We start from the raw sequence: 19,109 nt of genomic DNA, 5'->3' as shown, positions 1-19,109 counted from the left end.
AAAGAAGTGGAGGGGCTGGGGATGTGGCTCAAGCGGTAGCGCGCTTGCCTGGCATGCGTGCGGCCCAGGTTCGATCCCCAGCATACCAACAAAGATGTTGTGTCCGCCGAGAACTAAAAAATAAATATTAAAAATTCTCTCTCTCTCTCTCTCTCTCTCTCTCTCTCTCTCTCTCTCTCTCTCTCTCTCTCTCTCTCTCTCACTCTCTCTTTGAAAAAAAAAAAGAAGAGGAAATGATTCAAATGTACTTTGGCAGGTGAATAGATTTAAAAAAACTATGAAGTGTCATATTTCATATTGTGGAATACTACTCAGCAAAAGGGATTAAGCTACTGATTTGTGCAACAATATGGTTGAATGTCAAAAACATTATGCTAAGTGCAAGCCAGATGTAAAATAGTATATACTATAATATTCCATTTGGAATTTATTTCAATAAGAGTACCTACTATATAATTTACTTGAAATTCCAGAAAAAGCAAAACTCATTTATAATGACAAAAACCAGATCAGTGATTGGGTAGATATTGTTTGGAAAATGGCAGGAGGGAGCTCTTTGGAAACATGAAGATGTTACATATCTTGATTGTGGTTGTGGATATGTTGAAAATGTTCACATCTTATGACCTAGCCAGCTGACTTTTAGGTATAGTGCAATGTTCATCAAAGCACTGGTAGAGACCCCATGATTAGAGAATTACCAACTCAATTCAGTGTGTCTGAACTACAATCTTTGAACCCACAGTTCCTCAAAATTCCTTTTCACTATTTAAATGGTATAATCTATGTTAAAGGAGATTGAGTTTATATTCTTAAATATTAATAACTTTTAAATCACTAACATACAGAAGCATTTTGTTAAAAATAGTAAAACAATGGCTCACACCTTTAATCCCAGAGGCTCTGGAGGCTGAAGCTGGAGGTTCGATTGTTGAAAGCTCACCTCGGCATTGGCAAGATGCTAAGCAATGCAGTGAGAACCTGTTTCTAAATAAAATACAAAATAGAGCTTGGGATGTGGCTCAGTGGTTGAGTTCAATTCCTGGTACCAAAATAAACAAACAAACAAATAAATAAATAAACAAAACAATACCAATTGTGAATAAAATACCCACAAAGGGGCTGGGGTTATAGCTCAGTGGTAGAGCACTTTCCTAGCATGTGTGAGGCATTGGTTTCAATTTTCGTCACCACATAATAATAAATAAATAAAACAAAGGTCCATCAACAACTTAAAAAAAAAACCCACAGGAATATTAAGCCTGAAAGTAATGAGACTAAAGCTTCATGCCCCTCTCTTTTGAAACTGGTTACTAATTTTGTATTTAGAATTTGTACATATGTAAAAACGTGGATGTGTAACCCATGTGATTCTGCAATCTGTATATGGGGTAAAAATGGGAGTTCATAACCCACTTGAATCAAAGGTATGAAATATGATATGTCAAAAGCTTTGTAATGTTTTGAACAACTAATAATAATAAAAAAGAATGTATACTTTTTCTTTCTTCCTTTTTTTTTAACAAAGGAGGCCTGTATTTATTAACTTTAGACTAGATTTTTTTTAAGAGAGAGAGAGAGAGAGAGAGAGAGGGGGGGGGAGAGAGAGAGAGGGAGAGAGAGAGAGAGAGTTTTTTAATATTTATTTTTTAGTTATTGGCGGACACAACATCTTTGTTTGTATGTGGTGCTGAGGATCAAACCCGGGCCGCACGCATGCCAGGCGAGCGCACTACCGCTTGAGCCACATCTCCAGCCCCTAGGCTAGATTTTTTTTTTTAATGAAATGGAATAGAAAATGTTTTTTTAAACTTTTGTTTCAGTTTTTATAATGGGTCAGTATAAGAAAATATTTCCTATCAGGGTTTATATTTAAATACCTCACACTCCACATACACATTAGAAATTCAGTGGAGTGTAGAAACTCATGCACATGTACCCAAGAAGATATATATATATATATATATATATATATATATATATATATATATATATTCACCCCAATTCTGTTTATCAGAGTGGATATTTGGAAACAACTTAAATGCCCATCAAAATGACAGTAAGTAAATATGCTGTTATACACACACACACACACACACACACACACACAGATGAATTTTTTTAGAGAGAGAGAATTTTTTAATATTTATTTTTTAGTTTTCAGTGAACACAACATCTTTATTTTATTTTTATGTGGTGCTGCGGATGGAACCCCACGCCCGGCGCATGACAGGAGAGCTCGTTACTGCTTGAGCCACATCCCCAGGCTCAAGGGATTCAACCCAGGGGCTCTTAACCACTGAGCCATATCCTAAAACCATTTTTCAGTGTTTTATTTTGAAACATTGTCTCACTAAGTTGCTTAGAGCCTCCTAAATTGCTGAGACTGGCTTTGAGTTTGTAATCACCTCAAGCCTCCTGAGCCTTTGGGATTACAGGCCTGTCACCACACCTAGCTTATGCAGTTGAATTTATATAGCTAAAATGAACAAACTAAAACTATAAGTGTCAGGCTAGATGACTCTCATTAACACAATATGAAGTAACAAACAATTGAAGAACATTATCTAAAGCATGATCTTACTCAGCTAAAGTTTAAAACAATTTGAAAAACATTACTATGTCTGGAGACTATGTATTGTCTCTAGATATAGTCTTATACAGCAAGAAAAAGCATTAAAACATACAAGGAACTGACAAAAAAAAATTAAGAGTAGAATAGTGGTTGTATCTGAGGAGGAAGAAGGAGGAGGGAATGATTAGAGGTACAAACAGGACTTTGATTTTGCATGCAATTTTTATTTCTTTTTTAATAATGGATTTGAGGCCAGGCTGTGGCTGTGGTTCAGAGGTAAAGGGCTTGCCTAGCATGCGTGAGACACTGGGTTTGATTCTCAGCACCACATGCAAATAAAATAAAGATATTTATTTTATAATATTAAGAAAAGAAAAGAAAAGAAAAGAAAAGAAAAGAAAAGAATGGATTTGAGACCCGGCACTGTGGCACATGCCTGTAATCCCAGAGGTTTGGGAGGCTGAGGCAGGAGGCTCTTGAGTTCAAACCCAGCCTCAGCAAATGTGAGGCACTAAGCAACTCAGTGAAACCCTGTCTCTAAAAAAATTTAAAAATAGGGCTGGGGATGTGGCTCAGTAGTAGAGTGCACCTGAGTTCAATCCCAGTACCCCCCAACTCCCCCCCCCCCAAAAAAAAAGAATGGATTTGAGGCAAATGGAAAGGCAAAAAAAAAAAAGTTGAATAAGGTGGTAGGTGGGTATGTGGATTTATGCTGCGATATTCTGATTCTTTTCTGATTGTGTTGTATTGTATATGCATATTATTGTCGACCTCAGTAATACATATTTTATATTTGTGTAGTGTAGGTATTTACATAACATCACTTAATCTTCAAGATGGTCTTATGAAGTAAATGGGACAGAAATTATTATTTCTAGTCCATAGAACAGGAATATAAGACAACAGAAGAATTTATTAAGAACTGTACTGGGAGCTAAGCTGTTTGATTTTTATCCTAGATTTTCATGGAAATCCACAGGAGAAGTTTCCTTTAACCCCAGGTGGTCCCATCCCAGCCTGAGCTGCCTGCTTCTCCCACTCATTCCCAACTTTGGGAAGGCACTTAATTCAATGGGGGAATGAATTGCACAAATGATAGCCAAGTGTTTGTCCAAAAAGCATTCATTCTGAAGTGATGGAGGTGGGCGTGGGGGGGGTCTTCCAAGAATGGATACATATTTACAAGTCAGCTAAGAAGAGCAGGCAGGTTCTATTCTCTGGCCACCGCCCATTGACCCGCTCAGCGTCCTTAGACAAACCACTCAATCTTTTACTACTTACACTTACACTCCCGTTAATCGAATGTGTAATTTTCACAACTGCTCACGCGGGGCTCCTGTTGAACACTTTCAGAAAACAAGACCTATTTTTAAATCAATCAAAATCAACTCTGTTAACTTTTCAACAAAACTTCAATCTTTGCTCCGATTTCAAAGACTTTCTTTTCACTCTCGTTTAGAGAGCATCCGCTATTTTAAAGAACATTTGGTTCATATTTTTTAAAGATTAATAATTTTTAAATCACTAAAACACAAATGCTTTTTGTTGGTAAAAATAATAAAACAATGCTAACTTAGAATATAAAGTGGGCAGTTTAAATTCTAGTGCTTTTTTTCCGTCTGTACTGACTTCGTAAAAATTTTGGAAGCAAGAGGCATGTTAAAAATAAGCACTAAAAATGCCTAGTGAAAAATCCTTCAAGTTCTAGATATTAAGGTTTGGAAGAGGAGGAAAAACCTGGGCAGAGCAATTCCGAATCCAGGAAAACCCCCCGGAAAGATAAACTAGGAGCCGGCGCGTCCCAGCGCGCTCCAGGTATTCGCCGTGCTGTTGCTCGTGACCGTGGTGTTTCTACCGGGTCCGGCCCTAAAGGCTTCTGGCAAAGAACCTGAGCCCTTTCGAGGCCGAACTGTCCACAGAGGCCACAGGTCCCTTTAAGGAGTTTGACCACGGAGAAAGGGGATCAAAGGGGGCGGGAGCAGGATTGGGGAGCGCACGCCACGTGACTCCCCTGCCAAGTTCGCCTGCGAGTTTGACAGAAGTTTGAATCGGACTCGGGGGCTTTCTGCATCGGCGGGGCAGAGCAGCGGCCACAGCCTCCACCAGCTCGAGCAGCAGCGCCCCCGCTACCCACCCCGCCAGCCTGGATCCCGGCCCGCCGACGGCCGCGAGTGAGCAGCCCCCAACTCCACCGCTGTCCCCGCAGCCTCCCTACGAGGGAGCCGAGCCCCCGCGCTGCGCTCCAGTCCTGCTGCGCCAGCATGTCGTCGGCGGAGAGCCCCAGCCGCACAGCGGACAAGTCGCCGCGCCAGCAGGTACTTCCCGAGCGCCCCTGGGCTCTGCCACCGATCCCCTCCACCTAATTGTTGGCCCTGACTCTCTGACTCTGATTCCACCCTCTGCCCCTGTGTAGTAGGAGGAGGAGGAGAGGGACTAGTGTCTTCTCTAGTCTCCCCACCGCCTTGACAGCTAGCTGGCTCTGTCTCCGCAGGTGGACCGCCTGCTGGTGGGGCTACGCTGGCGACGGCTGGAGGAGCCACTGGGCTTCATCAAAGTTCTCCAGTGGGTGAGTCTCTGCCCCAGCCCCGGGCTATTTCGGGAGCCTGGACTGTGACGACGACCCGAAGCAATGTGGCTCTGGTGGGGGCTGGGGAGGTGAGGCAGCTAGGCCACTGCGGAAGGGTGGGGGGCGGTGACAGGTGGGCGGGGGAGGGGTGGGCTGGGGATGCTTGTCCAGCACCCAGTGGTAGGAGGGTGAGGAGCCAGGCATGCGGAGTCCCGGATTCGGTCCTTCTATGTGCAAGGAACCTTTGCCCAAGGCGCTCACATTTCACTCGGACGACAGGACCCGGGTGTAACCTTTCCAGAACTCTGATCCTGCACATACCACTCCTCGGTGGCGGGCGGGAGGAGGAGGAGGACAAGGGGGATGAGATCCGCTCTTCACCACCAGAGAAGCTTCAGAGGGCAAAGGAGGGAAGGAGAGGCGCTATGGAAACCTGCCCCAAACCCACCAGGACCTGGAAGATCCTTGGAGTGGACTCAAGGACAGGCTCCCAGCTCAGGATTCCCTGTTGAGGTCACTAGAGGAATCTGGGGTTTTGTAATAGAGTGAGGAAGTGAATGAATGAATGGAACTCACCAGCCCTGAGAATAAACAAAAGAACAAAATTATGACAGAATAAAAATGACAATATAGGGGCCAGGGTTGTGGCTCAGTGGTACAGTGCTTGCCTCGCATGTGTGAGGCACTGGGTTTGATCCCTGGCACCACATAAAAATAAATAAAATAAAGATATTGTGTCCATCTACAACTAAGAAAATACATATTTTTTTAAAAAATGACAATATAACCAAAATGTAGTATTACAATAAGAATACAGATCTGGGAAGCTGGAAATCTGGATTAGAGGCCTGGATCTGTGTTTCCAGCTGCACGACCTTGGGCAAGTCACTTGTCTGGAGTTCAGTTCTCAACATTGGTCAAATGTGGATCTGACCATCCTTAAATTGTTTGGTGTGCTAAAATGTAACCCTAGATTAGATTTACCCTATGACCTTGAAAAACTCATTTGTTCAGGTCCTCAATTTCCCATGGTTTGATCTAGTGGAAATACCACCTCATTTCTTCACTGGTACTTATGCTCTTTGTTCTTCCCAGTGCCCCAGGCCTCCTGGATTTAAATTAGGAATGTGGAGAGGTGCAGACACTTTTTCAAATCATAAAAACTTGTTGGGGAAAAGGCATTTAGTGTACTACTGCAGAAGAGGTTTTAAGTTAAATAATCCACACACCAAGTGGTGTATGAATAACTTAATTAATACACTTTCAGCACAGCATTCAGCTAGGGAATAAATTACCATTAATACGCAGGAGGATTGTGTTCTAAAGGGCTGTAAACTCTCTGGAGACAGGAATTAGCACTGTGTCACTAACTACTAAATCATAGATGAGAATCGTCAAATCTGAAATTCAGAGGCAATAGTGTATTTGGGATTATCTCTGGATATCTGAGACTCCTAATTAGGGCTATAGGCCAGCCTGGGGAGTTCCCAAGTATAGACTCTGGGACTTCGACGGAACTCCCCACTTTCCTTACTGCCTCAAGTACAGTGGGACCAACTGCTGATTGAGCTCTTCCACCTGCTGCCACTTCCCTGTTCTGACCCACCACTTGAATACCAGAGGGGCCCCCGTATAAGAATATTTATGCTCTGAGTGACTGGCATCCAGAAGTCAGAGAGCCATTAAGAGCCAGCCATAGGAGCAGAACCTGACTGAAATGTAAGAGTACAATTTTATCATTAAACTTGACAAAATGGATCTAATGGAAATTTGAAGATAGACTATCAAGGGATGAAGGAATAATGAAGTTATTGGTTATGGACTTGCCTTCCCTGGGGGGATTCTGAAAAGCAACCTTCTTCACTCCTGTCCCTACAGCCTGCCATACCTACCACATTTCTTCTATTTTTTAAATTTTTTTGTAGTTATAGATGGACAGAATGCCTTGTTTTATTTGTTTATTTTTATGTGGTGCTAAGGATCAAACCCAGTGCCTCACACATGCTAGGCAATTGCCCTGCCACTGAGTTACAGCCTCAGCCCCCCCACCACATTTCTATAAAGGCTGGACAGAGCAATTCCTAGGGAAATAATCCAGTGTTCTCCTAGGGTCAGTGCTGATGCCCTACCAAGTAATACCTGTTTGATGTTTATGATCTTCAACTTCAAAAAAAAAAAAAAAAAAAAAACCTCAACTACAAAACAGAGATCCCTTTCTCTCACATTGCTAAACGCAAGGGTCCTGGGTGGGGAACAAAATCTAAACTAGTCTTCATTCACAGTGTAGAATCATAAGGAGACATGATTTGGTTTTAATGCTATCCTGGGTAGCATAAATTCAGGGCACAAGTTTCACTTGCTTTGCATTTTTGCAGATAAGCTCACATGAAAGTTCACAGGAACCAGCACAGAAACAACAGTGAAAATGTCATTTGGTTTTTTTTCACCCTTTTTTCTTTTCATTTCTTTTTTTTTTTTTTTTTTTTTTTGCTTGGTGGGATAAAGTACTCCTGACTAGAGGAAGAAAAAATAAAACATAAATCTTGCCATTATGGTAATGGTAATTGAAAACTTTTATAGTCATTATTATCAAAAAGCAAAGGTTTTACTGGAATTCTTGAGAGGAAAAAGTGATGTAATTCTTTTATGAGTCAGGAGCTTATGTTAGAATGTCTTTAAAATTCAGAAATTATTCTCACCTCAATTCTAATTCTAAGAATCTCACTAAATCTACCGGAGCATAGACCAGTTATTGGAGAAGTAGGTTTTTTGTTTATATTTGTTTTTAAGGCAGACTTTAAGGTCAGTTGGGCTTTGGCTTAAATTTGGTATCCTGTCCTGGTAGTCCTAGAAATTTGGATAAGAGATGAAATTTTTATGGGTCTCATTTTCCTTGAATGTAAATGAGACCTGTCTTATAGGCTCACTGGGAGGATTACAAAAGACAATTTCTGTGATGCTTAGTGAACCTAGTGAGCTGGGCACTCCAGGAGATATTTTACTCCCGAACCTCCCCCTTTCCCTATTTTCTCCCCTGTGCAGACTGCCCAACTAGTCTTGTCCTTTAGTGAGATTATTCAAATGTCACTGCCAAATCCTCAGTTTGATGGCAAGGTACAAAAGATCTCTAGACGACTCAGTCATTATCCTCATTTGCTTATAAATAAGTTATATTACTTTTAACTGAGAGTGTCCTCCTAATGAAAATTTCACCTTTGGGATGCCAAAGTAATTTATTTGACTCTGAGGTGTCTGTAATGGAGTTATTTCAGTCACTGTGGAGGATTTGAAAGGACATCATCAGAGTTCATCAAACCAATCGGACGATTATGGAGGAGGATTTGGGGGAAAGAACTTGCCTTCTATGCTCTGCACTGATGATGTTGGTGTTCTCTGGACTGTTGGTTTTCTCTGACCAGCAAGGAAGTCCAAAGTACAACCTCATCCTTTAACTGGGAAGGTTGGCTGGATGCAGTGGTGCACACCTGCAATCCCAGTGACTCAGGAGCCTGAGGCAGGAGGATCACAAGTTCAAGGTCAGTTGGGCAACTCAGGGGGACCCTGTATGAAAATAAAAAATAAAAAATGGCTGGGAATAGCTTGATGTTAGAGCACTTCTGGATCCAATCCACAGTACAAAAACAAAACAAAACAAAAAAAACCCCACACCTGGGAAAAGTTATTCCAACGTCTTTATAAAAGTGACACAGAGGCAGGAGGAGCAATGCAAGTCCAAGAGAAGGAAAATTGGTTGGCACCAGAATTCCAGAAATCCCCCTGTCTCAGAGCCTCCATCTTTGGCTGCTGTTCTTTATGATCAGGTTGCTCTCAGAGCCTTGTGCATGGTGACAGGGTTGTTTCAGTTGTCACCCTCTTCTTCGTTGGGCTTAGTCCCCTGAACAGTTAAGGAAGGAAGCAAATCTGAGGCAGAAAGATGGAGTATTAGGAGCCATGGGCTGGGTGAGGGTGTTTTTCCATGCTTCTGCAGCCCGGGGTACAGGTCTCCTCTCTCCTTGTAATCCCCACCACACACAGTAAAGATCTCTCCTTTAGCCTCCTTTCCTTTTCTTTTCTTTTTCCCTTCCTTCCTTCCTTCCTTCCTTTCTTCCTTCCTTCTTTCCATTCCCTCTCTCCTTCCTTCCCTCCCTCCCTCCCTCCTTCCTTCTTTCCTTGGTACTACGGATTTAACCTAGGGGTACTTTACCACTGAACGACATCCTCAGCCCTTTTAATTTTTTATTTTGAGATAGGGTCTCACTAAGTTCTCAGTCTCCCTTCAATTACAGTCACTGGGATTACACGCAGGTACCACTGCACCTGGCTTCTACCTTAGCTTTAATAACTATGGTGCTGGGTTTTGCTTGTTTTAACATGACATTCCCTTCTTAACATGAATTATTGATAATAAAAGCCAGGTCTTACTCATTTTTGTATCTCGAGCACCTGGCACAAGGTAGATAGATGCTCAATAAGTGTTGGATGAATAAATGAATGCTCAATAAGTGTTGGATGAATAAATGAATGCTCAATAAGTGTTGGATGAATAAATGAATGACATAGGAAAAGCACTGGAAAGGGAATCAGGAGATGTAAATTCATAACCTGGCTCTTACATCAGCTAATGTGACTTAGAGAAAATCATCTTATTTTGGGGGGCTTCAGTTTCCATCTTTGTGAAATGATACTGTTGAGCTTAATAATCTCTGAGACCCTTTTTGTTCTGCTGCTCTATGATATATGATCATTCTTCTCAGATTTTCCCATCATCAGTTCATATAGCACACTGTATCTGCCACCATCTGACTGTGTGTTCATATTTAGACGTGTTCTTGGAGCTAGGTATATAGCTCTACAGCTAGCATGCACAGGCCCTGAGTTAGGTCCCTAGTACTAACAAACAAATATTCTGGTAAGTAAAAAAGCCATCATGGAAGATGTTTAGATTCCTAAGTTTCAAAGAATCATAAAAGCAAAGCATTAACAGTAAAGTTCTTATGGGTATATTTTGCCCTTTGAAGAATCGGAGAGCAGGGCTTAGAAGTTTCAGAACGTTGAGGTTAAGATTTTGACATAGGAGAATTTTCAATGATGATGGAAAAGTTCTATAATCTGTGCTGATGACTGCAGTACCTGCTAGCCAAATGTGCCTACTGAGCCCTTGAAATATGGCTGGCATGATCAAACAACTGAATGTAAAATTTAGTTTTATGTTAATTAATTTAAATAGCCTTGGCTAGTGGCTACCATTGTGGGTAGGTTCTAGAGCATGAGCTCCAATGAGAACAAATTCATTTTTTTTCTCTCTTCTGTTCACTATAATAGTATCTAGAACAGAGCCTGCCTGGTACAAAATAGATGCTTGAGAAATGTCATCTTCCTGTCGATGTTCAGCAGTGCCTGTCAAGAGAGGGCTCATGAAGAGAAGGCTCCATAACTGACCACTCACTCTCTCAAGTTAGGAATACCTGCACACTTTCTATGAGGAGCCATTCACTGACTAACTGCCAATGGGTAAAATTATATGCAACTGTGCTGCCCTTCCTAGAATGTGACACCCTAATTGTGTCCATTTCTGGGCACCAGAAGCTAAGAGAAATAAAGAAACTTCCTCAGGGAATCAGAAAGCCACAGAGCCCACAAAGATGAGAGAATTCCTCTGAGGAAGAGCTAGGGAGTTTTATTGTTATGCCTGGGAGGCAACTTTGAGTATGTGAAGGGTAAGGATGCAGAGGGTTCCAGTGACTTCTCTCCAGTTCTGTCAGGGAGGTGAGCAAGCAGGGCTCTACTGCAGCCTGCATAGCTTAATTCAGGGGTGGGGGGGTTATATAGGCACTGCAGAGATATTACACTTATCTTCTTTTCTGGTTATCTTTACCAATGGAGACAATTCTCATTTGTCTAGAGCAAGTCTCCTGAAAACAGAGGTGAACGTTATGACCTTAAGAGAGAAGTCAGTGGCTCCAGCATGGAGTTCTGCTGGGCCAGGCCGTGCAAGGCGGGGTAGTGGCACCCGACACCACCCAGGGGCAGAGCACAGCTGTTGGCAAATCCAGCCAAGAGCACACTGATAGCATTACCCTCTGAGAGTGAGAGAATTTCAGAGCTGGGAAAAGCCTCTAGATTACCTCCAAATGCCTCATTTTACAGATGAAGAAACTGTGACTCAGACAGTGGAGTCACCTGGCCAATTAGCAGCAGAGCTACAACTAGAACCCAGATTTTCAGACTCCTAGTTCAGGTCTCTTTTTATTTCACAACGTCAATAGGCATCAGCAAAATAATGTGCAATTCTACTCTGGATGCAGGACTGGAGTGTAGATTAGTTGTTTTCTAGTTGGTCCTTTAATGACCAAGACATTGAGTCATAGAGAAACATACAGAAAATGAACAATTCACAGAATAAACTCACTGCTTAATAAGAAAGATGACACTGTGAACAAATCAAAGATAGGGGCACAGGAAACTGGGGCTGAGCAACTGATGTGGGAGAATAAGAGACTCCACCTCCTTTTCTAATGAAAGGGTATTTCCTGGAAAGAAATGTGAGAATCACAGAATGAGACAATTTCATTTTGCTCAATACAAGAGGTAGTCAAATGTGATGAAAGGTAGAGAAGAAAATAGTTCAAGTGGTCTGGAACGCCTCTGCTTTTTAACACTGAGAAATGGCAGCATCAACAGGTTACAAAGAGAAACTCCAGTGGGAAAATAGCAGAGGCTGATAAGGCAAGTGGAGGGTACTTTTCTTTGGTCTCTAGCCAGGACAGTAAGCACTGGCCCAGCCAGCACTGTCGCTGGAAGGAAAGGTGCTTTTGGGGAAGAGGAGTTAGGATGGTAGTTCCATGGAAAAGCTTGGTAGAAGTTGTCCCCTCCAGCTACACGGTACATCCTCTGGGGCAGGAAACTGCTGGAAGTTAGCAACAAGGTAAGGGGAAGATTCTTTGACTGGCTAAAGGAAAAAATGAAAAGCACTTCAGGCATGCCTGATCTGCATTGGTGCAGAGGAATCCATTTCACAGGGTGCCTCTCCCTTGGGAGAAAAATTAAGAGAAAACTTTTGAGAGGAAGTTTCCAATAGCTGGAATTACAGAGGTTCTGGTGTTACTTCTCATCTTGAAGAGGCTGCCCCTGGTCCCCAGTGTCATGCCCAATGAGGAGACCTGGAGAGGATCCATTTCCTCTCTTCATCTCCCTCTGAGACACCACTCAAAGTCTAATTTAATTCATTTGCTATCTGGTCCACTACCCTGTATGATGAATATTACACCCTGAACTGAAAAACCATGATAGCCATGAATCCCTGCCCAGGAGGAACAATATTAAAGGGAATCTCACTCCCTGGCCCCTCAGTATCTGCTGGAGACAGGGGGTGGTTCTTCACCTTGGCCACATGAGGCCTTCTGATTCTTAAAGGGGCTTCACTCTCTCTCAGCTCTTTGCTATTTTCGCCTTCGGGTCCTGCGGCTCCTACAGCGGGGAGACAGGAGCAACAGTTCGCTGCAACAACGAAGCCAAGGACGTGAGCTCCATCATTGTTTTGTTCGGCTATCCCTTCAGGTGAGCAGAAATGGGTTATGACCCAGCACAGACTCTCTCACGAGATCAGCAGGACCTGCTTTGTCTCTTCCTCCTCCAGAAATCTAAAGACCACTTGTTGTGTGCCAATCCAGATTCCAACAGAATTATAAGATTTAGGTCCGTTCCACCCTTCAGTGATCTCAGACAAACTGACCAGAGGAAAACATAAGGGAAACACAAATAGATCATCGTTATTATGTTCCAGTCCGTGGCCAACCAATAGGGGGTCATAAAGTGCATGCAGAAAACCCCCAGGCATTGGAAGGGGCTGAGAAAGTTGAACAGCTCTCTCTGAGCCTCAGAAGCCCCCTTTCTGCTTCGAAGTAAGGAAGCTTGTTAGTTCTTAGATCTCGAAGAGCTGTTGTTGGATACTTACCTGGTACCCCCAGAAAACAAGGAGGCATATCTTATCCAGGAGGTAGAGAAGAGTATTCTTTCCTGGATTATTTGAGAGCTTAGAGAAGGCGCGAGTGAGTGTTCAGAGGAGAATGGAGACAGGGCTCACCTTTTTTAGAAATGTTTTTGGCACCCAACTTAGATTGTCTCCTGTATATAAAATGTTGTGTTTTTCTCTTTGTTTTGTCCAAGATAGTCAAATTAGGAAGCCTAAGTAAGGCCTGAGAATGGGTGATTCAAACCTGAGCTTGGTCACTGTGACCCTGTGTTTTCCCAGGAGCAGAAAGCAGCTGATTTGCCTAGTGGTTTGGCTACCAGAAATAGATGGATTATATATTGTGGTTGTGACCTTAAAGGCCCTGATTTCTTGGAACCACATGTTCACCATATCTGGGCAGGTGGATGAGTGTAGGATGGCAATCCAGGGGGAGGTAGGACTTGAATGAAACTGTAGGGAAGCTCCTGCTTTGACTGCAAGTTTCCCTCCAGAAGTACTGTTCCACACCTTTCTTCACTCTGTAATAGTCCCAGGGTGAGAACTAGCCCAGGACCCTTCCTGGAGCATGGAGAAAGCTGGTTACCTGAGCTCAAGATGGCCTCTCCTACCATCTGCAGGTTGCACCGGGTCCAGTATGAGATGCCTCTCTGTGATGATGAATCCACCTCCAAGACCATGCATCTCATGGGGGACTTCTCTGCCCCTGCTGAGTTCTTTGTGACCCTTGGCATCTTTTCCTTCTTCTATACCATGGCTGCCCTAGTTCTCTACCTGCGCTTCCACAACCTCTATACGGAGAACAAGCGCTTCCCACTGGTGGTGAGTGAGAATGGGCCAGAGGGATGGAGGCGAGGGATGGACAAACATAGTAGCTTCTCTGGGCCCAAGACCTAAATGTGGAACCTCTGCCTCTACCAACCTCCCATAGCTTCCTTCCACTGACAGAAAGCACAAGAGCAGTATAAATAAGCAGACTTTGGAGTTAGACCGCCTGGGTTCAAATCCCAGCACAGTCTCTTCATGGCTTCAGTCACTATGTGGCCTTAGATAAATTACTCAGCCTCTCAAAATCTCAGTTTCCTCATCTATAAATGGGGATGAAATAATACCTGCTTTTTAGTGTGTTTTTTTTTCTGGGGGTGGGGGAATAAGAAAGTATGCAAAGTATCTGGTACATAGTTAACCACTATAAGTGTTAGCTGTTATTAGTATTAATTATTCTCTTTACTTTCTCCTTATTCCAGTTATGAAGGTAGAAGCCATACCTTAGAGAACCCCATTTCCCAAATCTGCCTCTGCCACTATTTCTAGATGAGTAAGGGTGATCAAAGGAAAAGTTGGGAATAAAGAATAGGGAGTTTAGGGTTGGGGTTGTGGCTCAGCGGTGGAGCGCTTGCCTAGTGCATGCAAAGCCCTGGGTTTGATCCTCAGCACCACATAAAAATAAATAAATAAAAACAAAGGTACTGTGTCCAACTACAACCAAAAAATTAAATATTAAAAAATAGGGAGTTTAGATAACTTGGGTTTTGGGGTGAGGCTGACCAGCCTCAGCACCTTGTTGCCTGACTTTAGTTCTGAGGATGTAGATAGGGCAGCCTGAGAGGCATGACTACTTTGGTGGCAGTGAACAGATTTCTTTCTCTTTTTTTAAAATATTTTTTTTTAGTTGTAGGTGGACACAATATCTTTATTTTTATTTATTTATTTTTATGTGGTGCTGAGGATCAAACCCAGGGCCTTGGGCATGCAAGGCAAGTGCTCTACTCCAGCCACAACCTCAGCCCACAGATTTCTTAGTACCATCTGGACCCCCTGGGGCTATAGGTGTCAGGTAGGACAGGAAGAGGCAGATATCCCAAGACCCCAGGATTCTAGAGTATCATGTCGAGAGGGAAAAAACACTAGGGAATCATGGGGACTTTCTGAGTGTATTCCCCAACTCTCTGCTTCTCCCAGGACTTCTGTGTGACCGTCTCCTTCACCTTCTTCTGGCTGGTAGCTGCTGCTGCCTGGGGCAAGGGCCTGACTGATGTCAAAGGTGCCACACGGCCATCCAGCCTGACTGCAGCCATGTCTGTGTGCCATGGAGAGGAAGCAGTGTGCAGTGCTGGGGCCACACCCTCCATGGGACTGGCCAACATCTCCGTGGTGAGACCTGTGGCTACTGATGGGGCCTAGGGGAAGCAGCACTATCCCAGCTGCCCAGGCCTGTCCCAGCTGGCAGGTTCTAAGAGGAACAGAGAGGGGTCCCCAGGGCTGATGTCCCCTGCTCTTACAGTTAGTGCCCACCTGCACCTGGTGCTGATCCTGGGAAGGCATGTTGGGATGGGGGAACCAAGAGCCACTCCCATTCCCCACCTCCAGGCATGTCCTCATGACTACCTCCCATCCCTCCTGCCTGTTTCATGCTGTGTATGGGTGCACATTGAACATATGAAGAGGGAGCTTAGGGCTGTGGCTGGTTCAGAGCTCTTAAGGAGACCCAGAGTGAGAAAGGGCTCTTCGTTGCTTGGACCCCCACACAGAAAAGGGATTTGAGGACAGGGGTGCATTCAGCCAATAGGCATGCATTTGGTCATCCTAGTTGCTAAAACATTGAAATATGCTCACATCAGCTGGAAAGTGCCTGAGCCATCACCTTAGCTATCTCAGACCCTCTCTGAAAATGTCTCTGACCTCATCAAGGCCCATAACTGAAATGTTTCAGGACTGGCACATCAGGGAGCTTCTGGAACATACTGGAACTCCACTCACAGGTTCCCCCCCCCCCTAACATTTTATTGCAAAAAATTTCACATATACATTAAACTTGAAGGAATTTTATGGTGAACACCCAGATGCTCACCCCCTAGGCTCTCCCATTAACATTGTATTAGACTTGCTTTATTATTTACCTATCCACCTTCTCTCATCAATCCATTTTTAATGCATTTCAAAGTCAATTGCAAGCATCAGTACACCTTCTCCTAAATACTTCCTGCTGTTAGGTTTTTAAAACATTTTAAACAAATATTGAATATAGCCCTGGCTGAGTCCCTGGTCCTAGGGAAGAAGCACCTTGGACAGCTCCAGTCAAACTCACCCAACAGAAGGTATTCCAAGCAGGCCCCTGGTATTGCTGTGGGAAGCCCTGCTGGCCCCTGACTACTGGATCCTTGCTATGCTTTGCATGATAACCTCTTTACCAGCAAGATTGGGCTAGTGACCAAGCTACATCTTGGGTGCATGCTGTGGACAGAGTTGCCAGGAAATCCCTTAACGGGAGATGGCATTGAATCCTACTTCTATACCCAGCTTGCTTAGTCTTTCTAGTCCTCTGAGCTTCTTACACCAACACAGGAACTCCCCACTCCCTGTTCTCATACTATCCCTCCCCTACTATTCTCACATACTCCCCTGATGTCCTTTGCAGCTCTTCGGCTTTATCAACTTCTTCCTGTGGGCCGGGAACTGTTGGTTTGTGTTCAAGGAGACCCCGTGGCACGGGCAGGGCCAGGGCCAGGACCAGGGCCAGGGCCCCAGCCAGGAGAGTGCAGCTGAGCAGGGAGCAGTGGAGAAGCAGTAAACAGTCCCAGCCTGGCTACTCCTGAACTGGACAGCACCTCTTCAACACCAACAGCTCCCAGGACCTCCTCTTCCTCCTCCAACTCCCTTCCCCCATCATTCTGGGCTTTGAGCTTTGGGACTACAGATGGGCAGACGTCAGCTATTGGAAACCTGGGCAGCCCACCCCATGGCTTCCTATCCCTCCTCTTGCTGGAGCCCCAGATGGCAGGAGCTCAGTGCTTCTTGTGTACTGACTGATCTCCAGCCTTCCCAGAGTCCAATGTGCTTCCCACTCTTCTCTGGCTTCTCTTTGCTCACAGAGCCCACCATGTGTGAACCAGGGAGGTACAGTAGCCTAAAAAAGGGCCCTTAGAGCATCTAGATGAAGCCTGAACTCAATGGGAGCAGATAAATGGCAACTGAGTTGCAACTTGAGGAAAAAACTTGCCAGGAAACTTGCTGATAGAAATAGTTTCTTTTATCCCCTTGGTCCTCCGACCCCCAGGGTGGGGCACTTTTCACCAGCACTCTAAACTATACTTACCTTAGAAAATTTTACCTTCCTTCCTGTCCTTCTTGGGCTTGGTCTCATCTCACACTTGGGACACAAGATGAAGGGCTTAGGAGCATCTCCATTTCAGGTCCCCTCACCTAACCACCGGGTTCACCTCCCTTCCCCTGCCTCTTGGGTCTGAGGCATTCGAGATCCTTTTTGAAGTCTGTCCAGGCCTTCCTTTCATTCCTGTGGGGCCAGATAGGGGCTCTGGAAGGGCCAGAAGGACATCATGAGGCTGAGTTGCCCCAGAGCCCCAGGACATGGATGGATGGGCCCATTTTCCCCTTACTCTTTGCTTGTTTCCCCCTGGTTCCTTATACAGTCCTTCTCTCATACTTCCCCCTTCTCATCTTTACAAAAGGATGTGCCCTCTCCATTGTCTTCCCATCTTCTCCTGCTTCCTCATTTTTGCCAGGGTCTATCCCCTCCCCAGTCCAGGGCAGCCTGATGTTATTGGTGCTTCTTCACTTTGGGACCCAGTTCCATATTTGTCTTTGGTGTGTCTCCTTTTCCTGACACCTCCTCAGTCCCTCTCTAGACTCCAAGGCCAGAGAATGCTAACTGGGCAAGGGCCATCTACTTCTTACCCACTCAGAACACTTCAATCTGCCCCAGTCATCGGACTGCTCAGGGAAGGATGAAGAGGGAAGAATTCAACCATTTTCCAATCCAGTGCCAACTGGCCCACTTAGCATCCCAAAGGTGAATGTGTCCTATGCCAGTCTGTCCTCAGGACTGAGTTAACCCCCTTCAACCTCCTCACCTTCCTCAATGCCACCCATAGTAACATGTGCATTATTGGAGTACCTGGGGGTCAGCACCTTTGACTTCGGGCCAATTATTTCCTCTTTGGGTCAGAGTTTTCCCACTTGATGGGGAAAGTGTGAGATTTATATCCCTCAAAGCTCCAGAGTCCTTCAGCAATTTGTTTTCATTTTTTAGATGTTGGGAAGGGGTTTGAGGAAGGAGGAAAGAAGATGGGGATGAGAATGTTTCTAAATATGAAACTCTCTGTCCTGAGTTGTACCCATAGTTACTCCAGGACAAGGGGAGACAGTTTCGCCTACATGGCCAGAGACACAGAGAATAAAGGGGTGACCTTCATTTCTCTTCAGGCTGGCCCCTGTGGGGGTCTGTGAGCAGCTTCTACTACTTCTATTATTTGGATTGTGTCCGTATTTATAATTTATTTGAAATGTGATGGATAAAGTACTCTCATTTGGAGACTGAAGGTAGCAATGCCCTTCAGCTGGGTAAAGGGGTAGGTATTCACTCCTGCAGAGGAATCCCAGAATTCTCCCTGCAGCAGAGAAGACTCTTCCTTCTCCTAAAGAGGCTGACTCTTCTTAGCCAGAAGAGACTATGGCCTCTCTCTCTCTCCATGGCCTCCCTAAAAGGCCAGTTCACTTCATTACCTCCAGAGGGCTGCCTGGGCCAAGTGCCAAGGACAGGGTTGTCCTTATAGGAGTCATATGCCCTCCAACCAGGGCTGGCATCACTGCTTTGCCTATTGGGGCCTGAGGTAGCAGAAGGTGTCTGGTTTCTCCAGATACTGGAGGAGGCCAAAAGGCAGGGCACTTGCCCTTTGCCCTGGTAGAATCTGCCCTGCCAGAATGCCCACCTTGAACCTTTCCTAAACATGAGTTCCCTTCAACATTATGGTCATAGGTCTCCTACTTCTGGGATTGCAGGTCAGGGGTGGGGGGAGAATGTTGCATGTTGTTTTCTGGTGCTTGTTATTACACATTTGAATAAACAGTGCTGCAAGCATTTGCCATGAAGGAGCCAAGACTGGAGCCCTTCTGGGAATTTTCCCCCCTCTTCCTCTCCCTTGCTTTAAGTTCTTGGACAGATATCAACATTTCTACCAAGATAACATTCCACTCCCCTC

General features: G+C 44.5%; 1 protein-coding gene across 1 annotated transcript; it reads left to right on the top strand.

Annotated features, from left to right (window-relative positions):
- Positions 1-4,581: 4,581 nt before the first annotated feature.
- On the top strand, positions 4,582-19,002 carry SYPL2 (synaptophysin like 2). Its single transcript, XM_081305019.1, has 6 exons — positions 4,582-4,890; positions 5,067-5,141; positions 12,574-12,698; positions 13,731-13,932; positions 15,073-15,264; positions 16,529-19,002. The coding sequence occupies exons 1-6, from the start codon at positions 4,837-4,839 to the stop codon at positions 16,679-16,681; spliced, it is 801 nt and encodes a 266-aa protein (XP_081161145.1). The 5' UTR covers positions 4,582-4,836; the 3' UTR covers positions 16,682-19,002.
- Positions 19,003-19,109: the final 107 nt, after the last annotated feature.

This window comes from Spermophilus citellus, assembly GCF_964194105.1.
Source record: "Spermophilus citellus genome assembly, chromosome: 9".
In the NCBI taxonomy this organism is placed as follows: domain Eukaryota; kingdom Metazoa; phylum Chordata; class Mammalia; order Rodentia; family Sciuridae; genus Spermophilus; species Spermophilus citellus.
Note: the sequence above shows the minus strand (reverse complement) of the source record. Positions and strands in the feature narration are given on the sequence as shown.

Bases quoted from the DNA above. Each gene is read 5' to 3' on its own strand.
- SYPL2 (XM_081305019.1), top strand. From the start codon at position 4,837: ATGTCGTCGGCGGAGAGCCCCAGCCGCACAGCGGACAAGTCGCCGCGC. The intron at 5,142-12,573 runs GTGAGTCTCTGC...ACTCTCTCTCAG, and splicing joins TCATCAAAGTTCTCCAGTGG to CTCTTTGCTATTTTCGCCTT. The intron at 12,699-13,730 runs GTGAGCAGAAAT...TACCATCTGCAG, and splicing joins TTGTTCGGCTATCCCTTCAG to GTTGCACCGGGTCCAGTATG.